Raw genomic sequence first — 20,849 nt, 5'->3', positions numbered from 1 at the left:
AAAGTATTTATAAATTCATAATTTTGTCCACATCAGCCAACAGGACCAATGGACTACATTTACAATCAGACATAAGTAGTCATTCTGCAAACAAATAAGCAGACTGCCAAACAAATCTCTGCAGGATTTGCATCAGTTGCCATAGACAAATACTGCGTTAGGTACGAAAAGTAGTGGCAAGATATTTTCAAAGATCTAAAAACAATACATTAGGAAGATTGGGCTCCATAAGAATGTTATATAGAACATTCTGGAAAACAATAGTCCTCTACATGTACTGGCTGGAGATATTTCACAGTATGTTTAGATAGAGGCGGTTTCAGATTTTCTTCATGCAAAATGCATCTATTTTCAAAACTTAAAGTGACACTATTGAACCATCTGTCAGCTCTGTCAGGGAGTTCAGAGGATAATTAGGGAAAATAAGTCATGTTTATTTGCAAAGTTCCTGAAAACACATAATACCCTGAAAACTAATCAGCACAATGTACCATAGAGTACACAGGCATGATGGTTCTGGGTTATTGTCATTTTAATGAAATAAAAAGAATGACAAAAAGTAAATGTTTTTAAACAGCTCTCTCTAGGCATGGCCCACTGCTATAAATTACTAGTCATTAAAACAAAATGGATTATTAGAGAGCAAATAATTACAATTCTAAATGCTGGAATACCATCGGTATAATTAGGGCTGGACTATTTGTCATAGAAACTACACTTTGAGCAGGTGTCATATATCAGCGTAAACAATTTCATGTCTACAGTAAAAACACAAAAATAGAGGTGTTCTACTCACCCCCCCTGGTGGCTAAATGTGGAGTAAAACATTAGTAGTAGGGTAGTGAACCCAGCTGGATGTCAAGGTTTTACTAATTGTGCCTTCTGGAACTTACAGTGATGATCTAGGCTTTATTTATTTACTTATAGTTTAAAAAGGAGCAATTAAAGAAACTGTTATAGGTATGGAGAAAACAGAAGAAATAAAAGAGTTTATTATTGGAATCCATGGATTGTCAAGGTTTTGTTCATGTTTTTGTTGCAACTTATATCCTAAAAGGTTATTAGGTACAACTTTTTTGGAATAGATTGAAAGAAATGCATTTGTTCATAAAAGCATGACAGATAGATGCATTTTTAATAAATAAATCTGTTTAGGGGTAAAAGGTGCAATAATGAGGGACATTATTAGTATTATTTATTAATTAATTAATAACTGACACCACAGGACCAGTTTCCCCACTAAGTTTTTCACTTTCTAGAATAAACATTGAAGTTACCTCTTGGACCTGATAGGAGGTGCTTGTTCCTCGGCTGTGCTCCCGAGCTTGTCTTCGCTCCCTCAGGGAGAGCACCAGCTCTGAAGCACTGACGGTGTCGCTCCAGTTGCCGTCTCTCCACTCATTTGCTGGGGCCATCAATTGGCATTTGATGAAACGACACCGCTAGCTACTTAAGCCCCATGCAGTAAACAGCATCATGTGACACTGACAGGTCATCAGAACTGGAAGCTGATAGATGGCAAAGACCTATTTGCATGCAGCTTTAAATATAAGGAAGGGATATAAAGAGCCTTCTGTGAAAGCAGTGTATTCCGATGCTGTGGAGACCATAGTCGTGGTCCGGTCAGAGACTTGATGAAATTTTTCCACGCAGCCCTACATCATTTATTGAGCAGTCTGGTGATGGAACTCGTGTTTTCGAGTCTTTGCATTGCACAGCCAGCAGAATAGACTGCAAACCCAGGTTAGAGAGGCACTTTTGGGGACATGGTTGAGAAGCCTCAAGGGTCTTTTCAAAAAACCGGTTCTCCAGTGTTAAGGCGTAAATGGGAAACGGTCTTACCGTTTTGGTCCAGTTCCTTTGAGGGCCGATTAGACAGGCTGGAGAGTGGATGGAAGACGGAGCAACCAGCAGGAGGTGAGGTGCAAGATGTGGAAGGGCTCTCAGTTTCGGTTCCTGTTCCGGGCCTCAGATTACCAAGCTTGAATGTTAAAAAGATCATCATCATCGTCATCCTGCTTCAACAGAAAAGATCATTTCACCCGTTGATGTGGCTACATCACCCACAGGAGTATCTCAGACAGATACAAAAAGAGGAGATTGTAGAATAGTGGTTAGAGCTGCTGCCTTTGGATCCCAAAGTCACTGGTTTGAATCCTACCTACTGCTGTAGTACCATTGAGCAAAGTACTTCACATGAATTGGTTCAGTTTCGGGGAAGGGGGGAAACCAGTTTTGCGCGCACGCACGCACTTTCAGAACCGCCTGTCCCATACAGGGTCGCAGGGAACCGGAGCCTACTTGGCAACACAGGGCGTAAGGCCGGAGGGGGAGGGGACACACCCAGGACGGGACGCCAGTCCGTCGCAAGGCAACCCAAGTGGGACTCGAACCCCAGACCCACTGGAGAGCAGGACTCTGGTCCAACCCACTGCACCACCACGCCCCCTGCAACCCGGTTGTATTAATGGGTAAATGAGTATGTAGCTTCAAATCTATTAGTTTAGCTGATGCTTTTCTCCAAGGTGACATACATCATTAAGCTATTTACAATTCACCCATTTATACAGCTGGGAGATTTTATTGGAGCAATTTAGGGTAAATACCTTGGTCAAGGGTACTACAGCTGGAGGCAAGTCTTAAACCTGTGACCTTTGGGTCTAAAGGCAGCAGCTGCAACTACCACACTACCAGCCATCCATCAGTCACTTTGGAGAAAAGCATCATCTCAATGACTAAATGTGCATATCACACAAGGTTACGTCATCAGAAATCCTCCCGAATGTCCTCTCATCACAAGGCATCAAAACGCCATTGTTTTAAAACCGGCCTCGCAGACATCCCTCTGCTGCTGAAACAAACAAATCCCTTCCAGCATTCAGGGTAGGTCTCAAAAAGCATCTTTTTAGGAGCTACTTCTCTCCTCATCTTTTAACAGCTCTGTCAACTTCCATCACACACCCTGTAGTGATCACCTTAGTATGTCCTATCCATAGGCTTCTTCTTATATAACGTGGGCTGGCATAAACAGTGGTATGGGCCAAATTCTAAAGCCCTGTGTTGTTGAAGGTACTACGGTATACCGTGAAACATGTACTCCTTTGGGAGAACGTATCTGCTAAATCATGAAAACTGTAAAGGTATATATATGCAGATCACACCAAAGGTCTTTGGCACAGATAAAAACACATTGTGATATAAATGTCTGAAATCAATGCAGCATGTTATGTAATTTCGTATTAAATAAATGCACATTTTAACAGTACAAGTGATAATGTAAAGCTACTTTTTTTTTTTTTTTAAAAAAAAAAAATTTATACTGCTGGGTAATTTTTACTGGAACAGTGCAGCATAAGTACCTTGATCAAGGGCACTAGAGCAGGGGGTGTGATCTGAGCCCTTTGAGTCCTTCAGACCCACAGGGGGTGCGGGCTCTAACCACTACACTACAGTAAGAGTAGTGACACTCAGGCTGCGAGTACTATTCAGTGAGAGAGATCTGAGGGCTCTCTCACCTCATCAACATCCTTGTCCCACTTGGGTTGAATTGCCTCTGGATCCCTTGATGGGGCTTCTGCCCCTTGGGACAGCCCTTCATCTTTTGCACCTGCTGTCCTGTCCAGACCAGGTCCATCAGCTGGTCTGTCTGAAGGCAATTGCCCGAAGATCCTCTGTGCCTCCTTTAGTTCTGAGAGTGTAACACCCTGTGACGGACATAGAGACATTGCTCATACTCATCAGCGTGGGCCGGTCAGGATCCAGAGATCCAAACCAAATCATTACTAGTTTGCTTGATTGACAAGTGCCTGCTGCCGATACCACCCGGGATTCAATGCAGTACAGCACGAGAGAGCTCAATGACAGCCAGCGGGGAAGCTCTTTGGCCCTTCCCCCCATACCTGGGTCGAACGCCGCGTCTGTCTTGCCTGCCGGGACCGCGCCTTCCTCTGGGACTCGGCCTCTTCGTCCCTCACCGGTGTCAAATACGATCTGCAAAAAATAAAGAAGCAATAAATACACACAGCAACATTCCTGTCAAGTCACAGAGATACAGTACAAACATCTTAACCTTCAGTCTGAATCCATCAGGGTCAAGGTGACATTTTCTACACAGTTGCACTATAGTAAATGTTGCTTTGGAGAGAACATCTGTCAAATGAATGAATGCAAATTTACATACTACAGTACATTCCATAGTACCTGTACAACAAGTCTGTGTGTCAGTTTAATATTATAGGTAACCTAGTGAAAGCACAAGAGCTCCACTGCAACTAAAAAAAAAAAAAAATTTGCTCTTTTTACCGTACCCTGTGGATGAGCTATTGAATCTGTTCCTAAAATGTAATATAAATTCAAATGTCTCGTAGATGACCAGACAATTACACACAAACCCTAAGGAAAGCATGCGAACACGTGTCATTGGTAATGAGAGAATACAGGACACCCTGTTCCTCAACGTAGTGATCAGAGATCAGCAGGCGGTAAAAAAAGATTTTTACATTATTTCTAAGAGGATGTTTATAAACTTAACTTTTTGACTCAGCTGTGCGGTATGTAGAAGTCTCTATCGCACAACCTTACAGATCCACACCCTTGGCTTATTTGCCTCAGGTCAAACAGCTATTAAAAACTATAATACCGGGCTTCTCCTGAGATCACATGGGTTTACGTAACGTCGAAAATTTGATTAAATATCCCTGCCGTTGCCTGCAGTCAGCTTTGGCTGTAGGGTATAAAACTTTAAAATTTCTCAGTGCCTGTCAAAATGTGCAGCGAATCCCTTTATCTCGCAATAAGAGCCATTCACCTCCGAGTAACATGGATCTTTTGTTTTTGAAGCATCAGCTGCTACATAAGCCATCTTACGAGTTTTCTGCGCCCAAAGTGTAGTAAAAGACACGATGCAATGATTGAGTGTTCCGAAGGTAGCGTTTCATCTGGATTTATCAGCTTCGTAGTACTTCCTCAAAAACACCCTCTTGGAGGCGGCGTGCTTTCAGAAAAACAGGCCGGGGCGCATTCTCCCTCTCCGGCACCTGGTCGGTGAGTCACACCTTTCAACTTCCCATACTGTACTTCTCTCCCCCTTCCTCCAAGTGACAGTATTTGTGATTCTGTACACCAACATAATGAAAGACTGGATTCAATATCTAAGAGGCGGCACAACACCTTTGCAGCATCTTTTCATTCCAAAATATTAGCAAGAGTTCGGTATGTCATTTTCACACCTTTAATTCACTGGAACATTGAGGTGAGACTTCTCCTTACCCCTTAACATTTTTTTATTTTTTTTTTTTTTAAAATGCATGAGATATAAGATGAACATTGTTACATGGGACCACATGGTAGTGAAGCGGTTAGAGTTGCTGCCTGTGGACCAACAGGTTTGAATCCCACCTCCACATGTAGTACCCTTGAGCAAGGTACTTGCGCCAGTAAAATTACCCAGCTGTACAAATGGGTTAATATTTGTAAGTCACTTTGGAGAAAAGTGTCAGCTAAATTAAGTGCACATACTCTAGCTCCTCATACTATGCCTTCTGAAAAGTATAAAGTTTCTTCCATTTCCTTTTCAGAACTATTTTCTAAACCATTCAATATTCTCATTGTAAAATCTGTCTGAAGTGTTTCCCACTCCCATCCACCAGCTGACAGTAAAACCTGCCCCAGCAGGAGGAGCGTGATACCGACCCGATTCAACTCACTGGCGCGGCGTTCACAGCTTATGCGCTCCTCTGGAGGGTTATGACGACCAAGAAAGCAAATGTTGCACTAGTTTATTACATTAACAGCAACTTATGGAGAAAAGTCTTCTAATGAATGAAAATAAGAAGTCAGTATTTTTTATATAATTCAAGTTCTATAACCCACACAGTTTTTTTTTTTTTGTACCTAGCCCATTTAAAAAAAAAAAAAAAAAAAAAAGACTAGAAAAACTGACAATTGATAAGAGAAGCCAACATCCCACACATTTATGGGATGGATGGATCAGAAATAGATATTATATAGGAGCAGGCTTTTTCAGTAATTTCAATGGACTGGACACCTGCCTCACACCTATGTGTCCAGGATAGGCTCTCCATCACCATGATGCTGCACTGGAACAGCGGCTATTGATAGCGGATGGAGGAAAATGTTAGAGCGCTTTAAACTATTTCCACTTACTTTGGAGTTAAGATTACCTGTTACGTGAATAAATGCAGTGAAGTCAGTATTATGTCGCATCTGAGAATTAGTGGGAAAACAAAGGTTTGGAATTAGACAGAGTTATGAACAGACTCCTGTTTAAGATGAGGAGCCAGTGTGAAAGACAGTATTTCCCCATTAGGGGCTGTATGCTCAGAAAATGCTGGTAAGAGCATTCGAATTGAAGCCATTTAAAACTGGTTTAATTAAAATATAAAATACAAGGTGGTGAAAGCAGAATGAATGGAGCCTCTTCCAATAGGTGTCAATTCCGCTGCACACCTGAGGTGACATGTCCCATGGCTCTCTGGAACATCACTTCCATATTTTTTTTTGGTGCCACGAGCCTAGGGGACCAAAAGCTGTCATGTGTGACAGAGGCACAGACCTAAAGGCACCCCTAGCCGCCAGTGATCTCTCACTACTTATTGATCTGTGTTCCAAAGGCTGGGAGGGGCAGAGGAGCCGGGTTCACGCTCCCCTGTATTATTCATGTCCCAGAATGCCGCATGTGTGGAGCTAATGCTTGGCAAACGGCCTTACCGGCATAGTGCTGTTGAGGACCAAAAGGGAGTCACCTGACAGTTCGTGCTGAAGGATCTCCAAGATCTCAGCCCTCATCCTAGTGGAGGGATGTATATATGGCTGTGTGTACACACACACACACACACACACACACACACACACACACACACACACACACACACACGGGTTCATCCTCAGCTATCATGGCTTTACTTGCCCTGACAATCATGGTTATGGTACATACATAAATCCTAAAACTTAGTTCACACCACGTGTTGGCTTTTAACATTCAACAGAAACGGAGCAATCATTTCCGGTACTGGAAAGAGTAATACAGTACAAGGGCAATGAAACTATGTTAAAAACCTGGACACAAAAGAAAAAAAAAAAAAAAGGTTTAATTTGTCATCTTTGCAGTAACTTGTCAGTAGTAAGTCCTTCAATTTGACTTCCATGAAGAATGGAAAAAAAAAAAAATTGTTTTTGCAGATGAAGTATGTTGGCAAAATGTGTATTAACACTAACCCTTATTTACACTTGTTAACTGATTTTAAAAAAAAAAAGTTATTTTTCATTGTGTACATTGGCAAGTGGGACAAGTTGCATGCAAGATGGCCTGATTTCACAAGTGGGTCTGCTCTGGGACAGAAGCAGCCCCCAAAAAGCCCTCCAGAGGTGGAACAGGCACCTACCACTTACATCCCGAAACCCAGAGCAAAGATTTTCATACTTAACATCCCGGCATAGTGGCACGTATTTGGAGCGAGGACAGTACGTAAGAGTGTAAATCAGGTGACACTGTTAAAGTCCCTGGTTAAAAAAAAAAAAGAGGCCTCCCTGCCATCTATTGCACTGTGCAAGATGCTCGATGCAGGGAGGCGGCTTCGCCACGTCCCCAAGAGATGCTGATCGTTGCAGCTCTGCTAGCACAGAGAGGGAAGAGAGGCATTAAGGGCAGCACCCATCCTACCTGGGCAGACAGGCCTGCATGGTCCCGACTGAAGACTGCAGAAGCGCAGGAGGTCCGACTGGGGAAGAGACTGCAGTGCCGCAGGGTAGAGGCTGTATGAGTTGTCTACGAGTGATGAGGAGGAGGAAGTGAATAGGACCAGGGTACTCTTTACCCCCTCCCCCCCTCGATAACCACACGGAGTCAAGAGGCAGGCTGACAAGCGGCCGCTCCGCACCGATACGCTATCTCCACTTAGCGGATAAGAGCGAGCCAATGGCCTGTCATTCAGTTATTTAAAGGCACACTCATCTCTCTCTCGTACTTCTTCAATCCAGGGCAGATCCACACCCCAATCCAGCCTACTTTCATTTACCAGGGCGCCTCTGCACCCAGTGTAATACTGGGCAGGCGAAGCCTGCCATCATCTGTCTCTTCGTTGAGTCGAATGCAAAACCTTTTCTTCAGCAGCATTAGTTTACATTTCTGTGCAACTCCTGATTCACCTCACCTGCGTACTTTAGCATCAGTTCTTTTCTCCACCCAGTATAACCTTACCTGTGATCTGGAAATTTCTCAGGGGGAGAGAGGAAAAAAAAAAAAAAAGTCCATCATTAAAAAGGCCCTACCTCTCCCCCCCCACCATATAAATACATTATTCCCAGCTCCCCTAGGCACAGTTCCCCTGCTTGTCACCAGCATATTAAAAAGTGATTCCTATCACAGGCAGAAAAGTAAGGGGACAGATTTATCTTAAATCTCCAAGCAAACTTGCATAAGTAAGGGGATCTGTGTGAATATTTCATTGCAAAATACAGGAAAAGTATCTGAGGCTCAGTTCCAGTTGTCAGATCACTAACTGGAACTAATGCAAGAGTATAGCAAAAAGAAATGTGGTTGTGAGCTCATACCCCATCCCAGCTCCACTGGTGTTTCCATGGGTTTATAAGATCAGCTGGAATTGTAGTCATTAGAGCTGCTGCTGCCTTTGGACCCAAAGGTTGCAGGTTCAAATCCCAGCTCCCTTGAGCAAGTACCTTACCCTAAATACCACCAGTGGAATGCCCAGCAATGTAAGCGGGTAAGTAACTGTAAGTAGCAGAACATAAGTTGTTTTGGAGAACAGATTCAACTAAATATATGCAAGACGTTTTAGGACCCTCCAGCCTCTGCTGGAATTTCCTTACCTACACTGCTGATCAGGTGTGTTCTCAATTCCAAATCCCACCTAGTAGGGATACTGTTTTGTCATTAGTTTAGCTGCAATTTAAGAAGAGTCACTTCAGGGCTTTAGCACACAGCTGAATGTTAAATTTATTATGATCACTGTCAAAATAAGCATAACTATCTGATCTAAAGCTAAACCATCTTTACCAACTATTGATGATAAAGCAAGACCATACAGTAATGACATTTTACAGGCTACTTCACTGCCCTTTCAGTTGTGGCAAACATACTGTATTCATTTATATGACATATCACCAATCTGTTTTCATTAACCTCTTATGCTGCTAAGAATCACTGGGGTCCAAAGCTTATCCCAGAATTGCTAGCCACAATAGTGGTGAGGCAACGCAACATGAGACACCCTTCCTTCACAGGGTAACCACACACATTCCCAGTCACACAAAGTACAGGAAATGTAGCATGATTTCACCTGAACAGCATGTTCTTTGACTGTGGGAAGAAACCAGAGCACCTGGAAGAAACCCACCTGGACATGGGGTGAATACACAAACTCCACACAGACTAAGCCCAATTCAAACCTACTCCTAAACAGCTGGGGTACTTTGAGGTATCAGCAGTACTCTCTGCACCAGCATTCCATTATTATATGACAATTACATATTAACTCATTAGTATACAGTAACTTTTATGGAGGCCATTGTATGAAGCTTCTCTATTACCTACCAAGTCAACTTGAAAGAGAATCGTACTTTTCCCAACACACAGTTCAAAACACACACACAAATTAAGAATCCCACCAGCACTTTCACACCTCTTATCCCAGGCTGTCAACATGTTATCACACATAGGTCAGGAGGTACAGCTGGGCAAGAGAGCCATACCTCACAATACCAGTGTGTCCTTCACAAGCACATAGTCTGATAAAACCTGGGGGTTGATTCAAAAGTTAATTTCACTTCAGACATAAAGCTAAGGAGCATAGCAGAAGAACTCAAGAATACAGCTTGGGGGGAACAAACAAGGCTGTAGGGAAAACAGGTCTCTAAAGTTATGTAAGCCAACAGAAACTGACTTATGGCTGGAACACCAGATCTATATTATCCAAATAAAAGGGTTCAATTAAGCAATTAGGATGTGAAGATGAATTAAAACAAGCACAACCAGCAATTACCCCCCCCAGCTCTAAAACCAGTGCTATTTCACAGGTATGTTAAGTGGATGAGGGCCGTGCTTATCTGAAATGACAACATGTAAGATCTGGATCATGTATGCGTGCATTCAGCACTCAGTTCAGAAGTAATTTATGGTAAGATCAGTTATGACTGGGTTGAACTACGGTTGCTTTGTGGTCTTTTAAAGCTTTCGAGTGCAATTTGTAATTCAGACATAGATAAGTTGCTCAAACTATAGGTGATTACAACAAAACCTCTATAAAGTATGATGCTAAGAGCCCGTTTTAGGACACAGTACTCATTGGTCATTATGAACGAATCTGTCAGTTAAATTAAGAATGAACATTTGTATTTTTGCAGATACAATATACAGTATAAAATCAACACTGTAACTGCTTTTAACAGTTTGTTAAAAGGAGCAGTAATTTGCAACTGTTTATATGCATGTATACTGGCTCCTCATGTTACAAAACTTGAGTATTTTATTGTTCTTTTCTTAGCTATTGTTAATGTGTCTGTTGTTGAGCAAATGCCACTTGCAATTCCTCACCTAGCCATTAGTGGACAGTAAAGAGCACCCAAGCAGTGCAGGAATGTAGGACCCAAATAATAAGTCTCTGGTATAATCAAGAAAAATTATTTAAACATGTTTATGAGAATTATTTTAATTAGTCTACAGTTGGCATTAAATGGTAATTTTGGGGAACATTTTTTTCATTTATTTAGTTTCAATTTGAATGTAGCTTGAAGCCAATAAAAACATTAAAAAGAAATTTGACAGCATTTTCTTTTTTTTTGCTTTGCATGTGACATGTTTATAGAGCCCACCCAGCTAATAAGGAAGGGTAAGATGGTTTTATGGAGGAGGGCGTGGTGGCGCAGTGGGCTGGACCGGGCCCTCCTCTCTGGTGGGTCTGGGGTTTGAGTCCCGCTTGGGAGCGCCTTGCAGCGGACTGGCGTCCCGTCCTGGGTGTGTCCCCTCCCCCTCTGGCCTTATGCCCTGAGTTGCCGGGTAGGCTCCGGTTTTCTGCGACTCTGTATGGGACAAGCGGTTCAGAAAGTGTGTGTGTGTTTTTATTGAATATATGGAATAATAAAATGAACTGAAAGTGCCCAGGTGCTGACAAATACTGCACATTGTTTCAAGTTAATGGGTTAAAAATAAATAAAATTGTGGTGTGCTGGCCTCAGTGTTCCCTACCACAGACTTGTGTATCCAGGGTAGGCTCTGGAACTCACCAACCCTGCATAGGACAAACACTTGTGATGTAATGATTGGATTTAAAAACAAATTGAGTAACAAGCACTCTTTCATTCCCAATTGTGTTTATACATATGTTTACAAATGAGAATACTTTAAATCTCTGTGTAACCCAAGCAAACCTAATTAACTAAAAAGTGACTGAATGGAAAGGCAGTAGTGAAACTATGTGTCTCTTACAGTCCAGGAAAGAGGATAGCTTCTTTCCAACACAATCAGGGAGACCTGCCAATTATGGATAGCACTTTTAGCGCTGGACTTATTTTTAAAATGTGACTAACAATGGACAAGGACACAAACAAGAACAAATGCAGAGCAGAGTGTAAAAAAGGAGAACCACGTTTTATTTAAAATACTTCTCTGCAATCTGCTCTTCGGCATGACGTACCAACTCAGGCCTGGCTGAATGCAGTGGAGTTTATGCGTCTACAAAAAGGAACAAAAGACTAGCCAAGATATTAATACCCATCGTTCGTGGACCACAGTGGCACTCAGAAAAAATAAAGAAGCAGTCGTTACACCTTTTCACCTCATACTTTTCTGATACCAATATCATAATGCTTAAAAGTGTAAACATTTTTTTTCACACCCGTTTCTACCGTTTAATACAAATTCTAAGATGCAAAGGAAAGAAATAATAATAAAGGAAAGTCATCTTCAAGTAAACTACACACACTTTGTGTTTTCTAATCGACTATGACCGCAGAGGCTTCAGGCCGCCCCCTGCTGGTGGAAACTGGCACTGCTCTCTTCAGGCCATTTTACGTTCTGTGAAATGGAAAAATTAAACTTGACATCTGTGGAGAAGAGTATAAAGAAAACTGGATTCTTAAAAAGGATTAAGGCTTTCGAGGTTGGTATTAGCACACTGCGCCCTGAATTTTCACCGTTGCTTTCCTCTACAAGTCCTTTCAAATAATCTTCAATAATTTAAATTCAAGGCCATGAATTGAACTGCTGTGATTTGGCGCATCCGGCTTTTCCATGTTGAAAAGGTGCCCTGGCTTTATTGCCTTCCCTCTGATTGCCTAAAGGACTCCTCTTGTCCATCCTTTCTAGTGAATGAAGGGGTGGGTGCCGTGAGTGGAAGAGCGCCTCCTGCTGGCACATGCTCCACATACTCTGGAAAATGAAGAAACAAGAACAAGAAACAAACATTTTTGAAATACACAAGTACAAGCAACCACTTCTACAACATTTTTAGTGGACTGAAAAGATTAATAGCAAACTGAGCTCATATATCACTAGGCACACCCAGTATCATAAAGTTACATTCATATTCACTTCCTAAACTCACATTACTAGATTTGAATGTATTAACATCAGGGGGTGCGGTGGCGCAGTGGGTTGAACCACAGTCCTGCTCCCCGGTGGGTCTGGGGTTCGAGTCCCGCTTAGGGTGCCTTGTGATGGACTGACGTCCCGTCCTGGGTGTGTCCCCTCCCCCTCCGGCCTTACGCCGTGTTGCCGGGTAGGCTCCGGTTCCCCGCGACCCCGTATGGGACAAGCGGCTCTGAAAATGTGTGTGTGTATTAACATCAACTATACTATTAAATTCTGTTCAGAGCCCAGACTTACTTAATGAAAATGTGTGCTACTAACGTGCATTATTCTGATGAGTACATGCAGAAAAACTGCATGCTTAAATCCACATGGCATAAGTGTATGATGAGCTAACATGGGCAATGTCTCTGGCGTATATTAAACAGTGGTTTAACTAGCCGTACACTTTAAATATGAAAAGATGGTACTTTCTTTACAAAGTCCAAACGTGTGTATTCTAAATAGGACCGACTCACATTCCTGTTCAACTGAGCTCTCTTCTTCCCCCTCATCGTCGTCCTCCTCGTCTCCCGCACCCGGGGCCTCGCCCTGCACCTCCAAAGGAGACGAGCCTGGAATGGGGGCTGACTGCACCTGCACTTCTTCCTCAAAGGGCACTAGGTTCTCCTCCAGGAATTCTTCTTCATGTAACCCATCATCTTCCTGTTCTTGCTCCTCTAATACTTCTTCCTCCGGAGCCTCTGCGGCTTCCTCTTCTTGTGCTTCTGTGGCCTCTTGTTCCTGTCCCTCCACAGCCTCATGTTCTGACTCCTCTTGAACATCCTCAGCTTGGGCCTCCGCACCCTCCACAACCTCCAGCTCTTGAGCTTCAGACACTGGCATTTCCTGTTCGTCTTGTTCCCCCTTGTCTTCGGGGGCTGTCTCTTCCTCTATGTTCTCCTCCTCTTTCGAAAGCTTGTCTGCCTGCTCCTCCTCTGGGTTCAAGGCCACCGTTTTCTCCACCAGAAGCGCCACATCACGTTGACTCCCCTTCTCCAGCTGGAACACAGAAGCGGCCCATTGAGACCGGCACAGCAGCTCTGCATACGACAGACTCGCGCATTCAGGCCACTGAAGGACAATGCAAAATAACTACAGCTTTACTTGTAAACATTCGTGCAGGAATTCTGCTGATGTATACAACCAGAAGCCATCACTGGGATGGAAGTTGCATCATTTCGAACCTGAACCGCAGTCAGTTCAGAAGGGGTTAAACAATTTGCATTAACTGACATTTGCATAGGTTTGAGTCATGCGGGGTTAACATGTGTTGTCAAGTTAAATCAGAGATTTCCTCATTCTGAAGGGCACATCCTTCACAACTGACAGGAGTGATTTCATAAAAATTACGTGCGTGAAAGGTACGTGACACGCTGATGCAGAGTGTGGCAATAATACATTTTGAGTTCAGCATGCTGTGAACAAAAGTTGTCAGAATGATCAAATGTTGAAAATACACTGTAAAATTCACATTTAATAATACACATTTACTGTACACCAGCTATAACTAAAATATCAGTACATTTACAGGCTTAGAGGTTTAAAAGAAAATAATCATCACATGTCTTAACAGAATTAAGTACAAAACACTTTTAATACTTGAAACAAAAAAAAATTAAAATTCTAAATGTACGCACAGACACACGCACGCAGACGCAGTTTGAGAATGAAACATAAGGGCCAAATATATAACAGTACACAGTCTCAACTACTCCAGTGGTTTCTTAGATTTGTTTCTTCATGGATAAACAGACTGACTGATGCAAACTTTTCCAGTCTAAAGGGTACTGCTCCGTGCTACAGCAGCACATTTATAAAAAATACACTGGTATATGACTTAAAACATGTATGTAGATGTTTTATAACACCTGCAGGACAAGAGCACTCACTACACCCCAGCGAGAGCACCAAGAGCACTTCCATCTGTGGCCGCTTGGTAGTCCCACCCATAAAAAAGCCCAAACCAAGTCCGTCGGTTCTCAGATTTGACACCAGTGTGATGGAGGTGTTCAGTCTCTTTCAGGCACACTTCTATCCTCATCTTCTGGAAGCTACAAACATTTGCTGCACACCCTCTCCCACAATTACATATGCATTTCCTGCTTCATTTCTATAGGCTGCTACCTGAGTGATGAGTACCAGGAGAACTGTAGTATAAGACCGCCAAGCTGCGTTTCGATAACTGTATGTCTATTTAAAGATCCTTCTTGTTGCATTCATGTTTGTATACACTAAACTCCACATCACTTTGGAGAAAAGCACCTTCCAAATGCATTAACGTGAATGTGAATAAACAGTGAGCCAGTTTAATCTTTTTTTAGGGAGTAAAACCTGTGACAAGTACTGAATATGTGGCCTTGTGTGAGATATTATATAGATATTATAAAGATATTGTGTGCAGCTTGAGCTCCGCGGGGGGTGTGCTGCTTGCTGCGGCTCATTTACCTGCTTCTGGACGGCCTCCATCTGGGCCTGGAGCTCAGCCTGCAAATTCTGGCTGGTGGCGCTCTGTTCCTTCAGGCTTTGGAGGACCACACTAAGCTGTTCCTTAACCGTGGTATTCTCCGCCTCCAGCAGCTCCCTGGAGTACACATGGGGACCAGGTGAGAGCTGAAAGGTCAAGGATTTCAAACCCTCTGAAACAGCACATGGAAATAAGCACATGTGATGATCTACTGTATGTCGTGACATTGTGTACCAGGTGATCAACATACTTCACGTGGGCAATGTCCTGTGCATTTGCCTCTAGCTGAGTCTCATGTCGGACCAGGGACCGTTTCAGACCCAGGAGTTCCACAGCCTGAACTTCCAGCTGTCTCTCCATCACCTCGACTTGCTTGTCCCGCTGCTGCAGCCTGGACTCAGTAGTGGCCAGCACCTCTGAGAGCCTGGCAAGGCTGTTGGCCTGTTCCGACTGAGAGGCCTGCAACGCGCTCAGCTCCTGTCTTGCCACCTCTAGCTCCTCCTGACTGGCCCGTATGGCACTCTGAAGGTCGTCCAGCTGCTTGTCTACTGTTGTGTCTTTCAGTACCTCTGCCAACCTCGCCTTCATCTCGCCCTGGAGGGCAAGAACCTGGGCGGAGAGGTCGGAGGTCTTCAGCTGCTCTGTGGCCGATACTCCTGCCTGCCTCTGAGTCAGAGCATGGGCTGCCTCGAGGGCATGGAGACGCTGCTCAATACTTTCAGTGCTGAAGAGCTGAGCAGAAATAGGGCATATTCAACATCTTAAAAAACACACACAGAGTAAAGTGCATTTATGTTTTCTACGCTGATCCTCTTCTGAGATTCAAGCCTATGATCTTTGGGTCCAAAGGCAGCAGCTCTTGCTACTATAGTGCCAATTGTACCTATTCAACTGGATCATTTTTACTGGAGCAACTTGGGGTAAGTACCTTGATCAAGGGTCCTACAGCAATACATAAGATAAGATTTATAGGCATAAGATTTGTAGAATTACATTGTCTAAGATATTTGCTTTTTTAATAATCCAATATTAAATCAGGGCAGGATATTCTCGTACTTATAATTAGTAAATAGATATGAGAGCCTTGGGAGGAAAATTACATTACAGTTCGACTGAGTCCCCGATTCCTCTTAAAACCTAAAATTTTAGTAATGCTAATGAAGCTGTTTATTGGGAAATAGATCCCCACTGAAAAAAAGATGTGTAAATTATTTTTAATTTCAGATTTGCTTAAAACATTCACAGTTAACACAAATATCCTGTCAAAGAAACAAAACTGCCCAGCATTAATTAGGGACTTCACTCTGAATGCTTGGCAGCATCCGGTAACAGACTCATTCTGGTCTTCTGTGGATAAAACGGTGTCCGACACCCTTGACTACCTCAGAATAATTCATACTCAAAAAGAGCCTTTCGATTTTTTCTGCTGATCGATAATTTTGTTTTAGCGCTGTCTATTCAGACTCTTAAAGCAGCAGAAAAAGACTATTTTACTTTAGGAATATAATTTGTTCAGAATGCTTGACAGCAAAGATTAATGAGGAGGGAAATTTAAATCCTGGAATTACTTTCCAGGGATTAAGGTTACGGTTAGAGTTAACCATACCCTTAATGAAAACTTTTTTTTTTTTTAATGTTAGAACATCTGTGCAGAATAAAAAGATATTAATATTTAGTCTCTGTAATAATATAAAGTCTTTTCAAAATTGGGATTATTGATACACACATTTTATTTCATAAAAAGTGCAGAGTAGTCTGCTGTGTGGCAGGATCGTCCTGTTGGGGAGACCTGATGGTCATTTTAAAAACAGAGGAGCAAATGTGACAAATCATTGAAGACATTTATAGCACTGCTTGTTGTCAACTGCAGAGATTCACTACAGAGGTCAGCTGTAAATGCAATGTGCTAAATTTAAACCGGGAGAAAGAGCAACTGGGCACCCTCGCTCAGCGCTGTGTGCCCACAGTCCAGCCTCCACGCACAACAAACAAACACTGGCCATTACAACAAATCCACCTTTCCTCTGACGCTTCCAAAGTTCCGGAGCCATGTCATGTACCGTGCTGTGAAAAGGCCTTGACATCTTTCCTCTACTTTCCGTTTCTGCGGGTTTGACATTAAATTGGATCAGATCTTCCCATCAGCTCTGGTAGTATGTGAACAAAAAAATGTTACCGATGCCAGTTTTTGATGTTTCCTTAGTGTGGAAGATTATGAGATGTGCGATCATAAGAGTGAAATTAATTACAGAAATAATTACAGGAATTATTGTCAACCTTTATTTAGCTGACACCTTCATCCAAAGCGACTGAGAATGCTTTACCCATTTATATAGCTGGGTGCTGTTGATGTGCCGGGCACGGTGGCACAGCAGGTAAAGCCAGGTGCTTCTTGGTGGGTATGGGGTTCTAGCCTAGCTCAAGGCGTGAGGCATTTGCATACTCCTCTCTGCGTGCACCCCAGACGTGTACGGAAGAAGACACTGGTAAACCACTTCTGTTCCTCCCTCGCCTTCGGAACCACATGAGCGGCGGTCACTATGAGTCTCGCTTGATGCCGCATCCATTGTTGGCGCAGCAATTCAGGGTTAGATCCGCGACCAGAAACGCCGCAGCAGCAGGAGCAGGATCGCGACCCGGGTCCTTTCCAAAGGTGTCCGCTCCAAACACTTCACTGTCTGCTGTTTAGAAATACCAAGAAACTCAAGATCCTCGCATTTGTTATTGAACCTGACATCAGAAGGCGTGTTTGCGAAAGAACAATAAGCGCACAGAGAGCATGGAGCGGAATGCAGCCTGCATAACGCACGAGCCCAGGATGGAAGAGCAGCAGCTGTCTGCGTTCCTGCCCACCTTTGACAGGCCCTACGCAGAGGACAGTGGGAAACGCGATCGCGCCGCTGTGCGCCCGTCAGTCAAGTTGGCGGCCGCGAGCGCGCGCGAGGCTCACAGGTGCGCGACAAGGACACCGGGCCCGAATTAAAGGGCGAGCTGCTGAGCGCGCGCCGAGAGGTGCGTCCTGTCCCACTTTCCAGAGCTGCACCGCTGGCCCGCATCTCACACACTCTGGACAGACACAGGTACGGGCAGAGTAAGCGCAGTAACAGCTCCCGTTTGAAAGAAGGAAAAAAAAAAAAAACTTTATCGCCTTGAATAACTGAAAATCAATGATGTGTGATTAACAGCACTGTTTTGGTGCTCGCTCTGACATGATTACCGACAAATGGTTACGTAACAAGAGTGCCACTTCAAATTGTCTTATTCATTTAGTCTGATGAATTTCTGTTGATTTTTATTTTGTTTCTACCTTTTCGTTGCTGTTTCTCGTCTCTTCCTGCAGCGTCTGCAGCTTCACCATATTCTTCTGCACGCTCGCGAGGCTCTCGGCCAGGTGGGTCACGCTCTGATGCTGCTGGAGGCAGAACCAGGCGCCGCTCGCGCCGCCGACCACCACGAGGAGCAGCAGGACGAAGAGCAGCGCGCCTCCGTGTCCGCCGCGCGCCTCCTGCTCCGCGACATCGTGCCGCAAAGAGTTCTCGTCGTGCTTGTGGTTGCTCTTCCCTTTCCGATGTTTCGCTGTCATTTTGTGTTCCAAATACGTGTCTCTGGAGGCAAATGACTCAGCTCCGGCGCATGGGGTCACCTTAGTTTGAACTGGCTGCCGCTTTTGCTGACTGACAACTCTGAAAAGGCCCCAAAAGTGCCCGAACCGGGGATGTTCATTCACAGGACATCGCGAAGTACGGAGCTCGAGCCCGTCTCGGACCCGGCGGGGGGAGGGGCGGCCCGCGGACCATAAAAGGAAACGGGCGTGGCGGAGAGGCCCCATTGTAGGAAGAGAGGCGCGTGCGGTGGGGCGTGTCGGCGACTGCCAGTGGCCAGTGGAGGAGGGCCCGCGTGCGCTGTTACCTAATGGCGGAGTCCCACGTGCGTCCGGGGGGATTTTGTCGCGCTGATGTCCGCGCGCGGTCTCACTGTCGCTTGGTCTGTCGGAGTGCGGCTTCCCGCCTCTGCCGTGAAACAAAACTAGAACTCCAATAAAAGTATCGTTTCCGGGTTTACATCGGTCTGTAACAACAGTTTATAGGATGTATTTTCTTTATTTATCCAATATGCCAGGCATCACCTAAACATCGCTTAAAGCAAAACCAAAGCAATAGCGAACAGAAAAGGGGCGGGCGGCGCTCGGGTATGGGATGGGGTGAAGACGAACGCGTAGGCGTTGTTCATGATGTACGCTTTATTACAACATCGACACACAGGGAAATAAGGCTCGCCGTTTAGGACAGCGTTTCCTGAAGAACTTGCGCTTTATAGCGGCATTCCCATCCTGCTTAGCATCTCCAAGAATTATTTTTCCTCTGAATAGCAAACACGGCCACCCCTTTATTTTGCCCGTAAGTTCCCCCAGTGGTTGCACACTTATTCACATTTTTCCCATAATGCAACTATTTACAGTAAATGCATTCCCCGCGCGAACTCACAGGAACGCGGGTCGTTACAATATAACAGTAAAGCATGGTTCTGGTTACGTACAGTATACAACAGAAGTGAATCACTTAAATGTCAAATAATGATTAAAAATTGGCAAAGTATGTCACCTGACATACTTGAAGCCAATAGAACACCTTTCCGGTATTTTAAAGAGAAAGATAGGGCAATGCATTGCCTCAGAAGAGTGGCAGAACATCTCTTCAGAAATTCGTGCAACGCTGGTATCGTCTATGCCAAGGAGGACTGAGTCTGTCATCAAAAATAAAGGTGGACATACAAAGTATTGGAAAAATAAAAGATTTGAATCTCAGTAGGGGGGCACGGTGGCGCAGTGGGTTGGACCAGGTCCTGCTTTCCAGTGGGTCTGGGGTTCGAGTCCCGCTTGGGGTGCCTTGCGGCGGACTGGCATCCCGTCCTGGGTGTGTCCCCTCCCCCACCGGCCTTCCGCCCTGTGTTGCCGGGTAGGCTCCGGTTCCCCGTGACCCCGTATGGGACGAGCGGTTCCGAAAATGTGTGTGTGTGAATCTCGGTAATGAAAGGCGTGCTGACTTTTGTTGCACGGGGTTCCTACTGTGGGGACTGTATGTTTAACATAGTAAATCTAAACTGTTAGTTTTTGCTTTTATGGAAGAGCAAATACCCTGCTTGTCAACTTAGACATAATGCAATTATTGAGAGATGATACAATTTTGAATCATTTGACATTTAAGTGATATTGTACAGGGGTGTACTCACTTCAGTTGTATACTGTTTATATACAACAATAAAGGGTGAATGTAGGAAGAATGCAGTCATATTTTAACTTGTATTATATAAGTCAAAGGATGTGTTTACATTTCTCTTCAAATAATTTCCTTGTACATATTATGATCACTGTCCTACATTTACATATCTTTAAAGAAATATACAATTAATTTAAAAATTACGCCAACCTCTTATTGGAGAGGCCCATAATTCTTCCCTCTCGAATGAAATAAAATGTGTTTGAAGTTGTTGGCTGTATTATTGTGATTAGAGCACATTTATAAAGAAAGAAAAAAAAGGTTTTACCCAAAAGGAAATATTCCAAGTCCACAATGCACTGCTGATGATGATTAATATCACATTCATTCCTTAAATGCCATGGGTGTTTTCTCCCCAGTTCAGGGTTAAGCAGGTTAACAAGACTTTTTTATGGCCATTTGAGTCATTGGCACTCAAAACCAGTTTGCTCTATATGGAAAGGGTGGCTCTGGCCCTTACCTGGTCCTGGATACGAATATATTGTTAGGTAGTACCATCTCCAAA

At 43.8% G+C, this 20,849-nt stretch overlaps 2 protein-coding genes across 2 annotated transcripts; both read right to left on the bottom strand.

Moving 5' to 3' along the window:
- Positions 1-1,555: 1,555 nt before the first annotated feature.
- Positions 1,556-6,807, bottom strand: LOC114909182 (protein phosphatase 1 regulatory subunit 12A-like). The gene is made up of 6 exons (XM_029246484.1): positions 6,730-6,807; positions 6,469-6,533; positions 3,900-3,990; positions 3,516-3,704; positions 1,843-1,981; positions 1,556-1,731 (listed from the first exon to the last, which is right to left on the bottom strand). The coding sequence occupies exons 1-6, from the start codon at positions 6,805-6,807 to the stop codon at positions 1,661-1,663; spliced, it is 633 nt and encodes a 210-aa protein (XP_029102317.1). The 3' UTR covers positions 1,556-1,660.
- Positions 6,808-11,617: 4,810 nt separating this feature from the next.
- On the bottom strand, positions 11,618-19,070 carry LOC108939175 (neurofilament medium polypeptide-like). The gene is made up of 5 exons (XM_018760319.2): positions 18,376-19,070; positions 15,319-15,800; positions 15,050-15,185; positions 13,081-13,603; positions 11,618-12,403 (listed from the first exon to the last, which is right to left on the bottom strand). Coding segments are annotated over exons 1-5 (1,665 nt in total). The 5' UTR covers positions 18,898-19,070; the 3' UTR covers positions 11,618-12,401.
- Positions 19,071-20,849: the final 1,779 nt, after the last annotated feature.

The sequence above is a fragment of the Scleropages formosus genome, chromosome 19 (genome assembly GCF_900964775.1).
Source record: "Scleropages formosus chromosome 19, fSclFor1.1, whole genome shotgun sequence".
Lineage (NCBI taxonomy): Eukaryota > Metazoa > Chordata > Actinopteri > Osteoglossiformes > Osteoglossidae > Scleropages > Scleropages formosus.
Note: the sequence above shows the minus strand (reverse complement) of the source record. Positions and strands in the feature narration are given on the sequence as shown.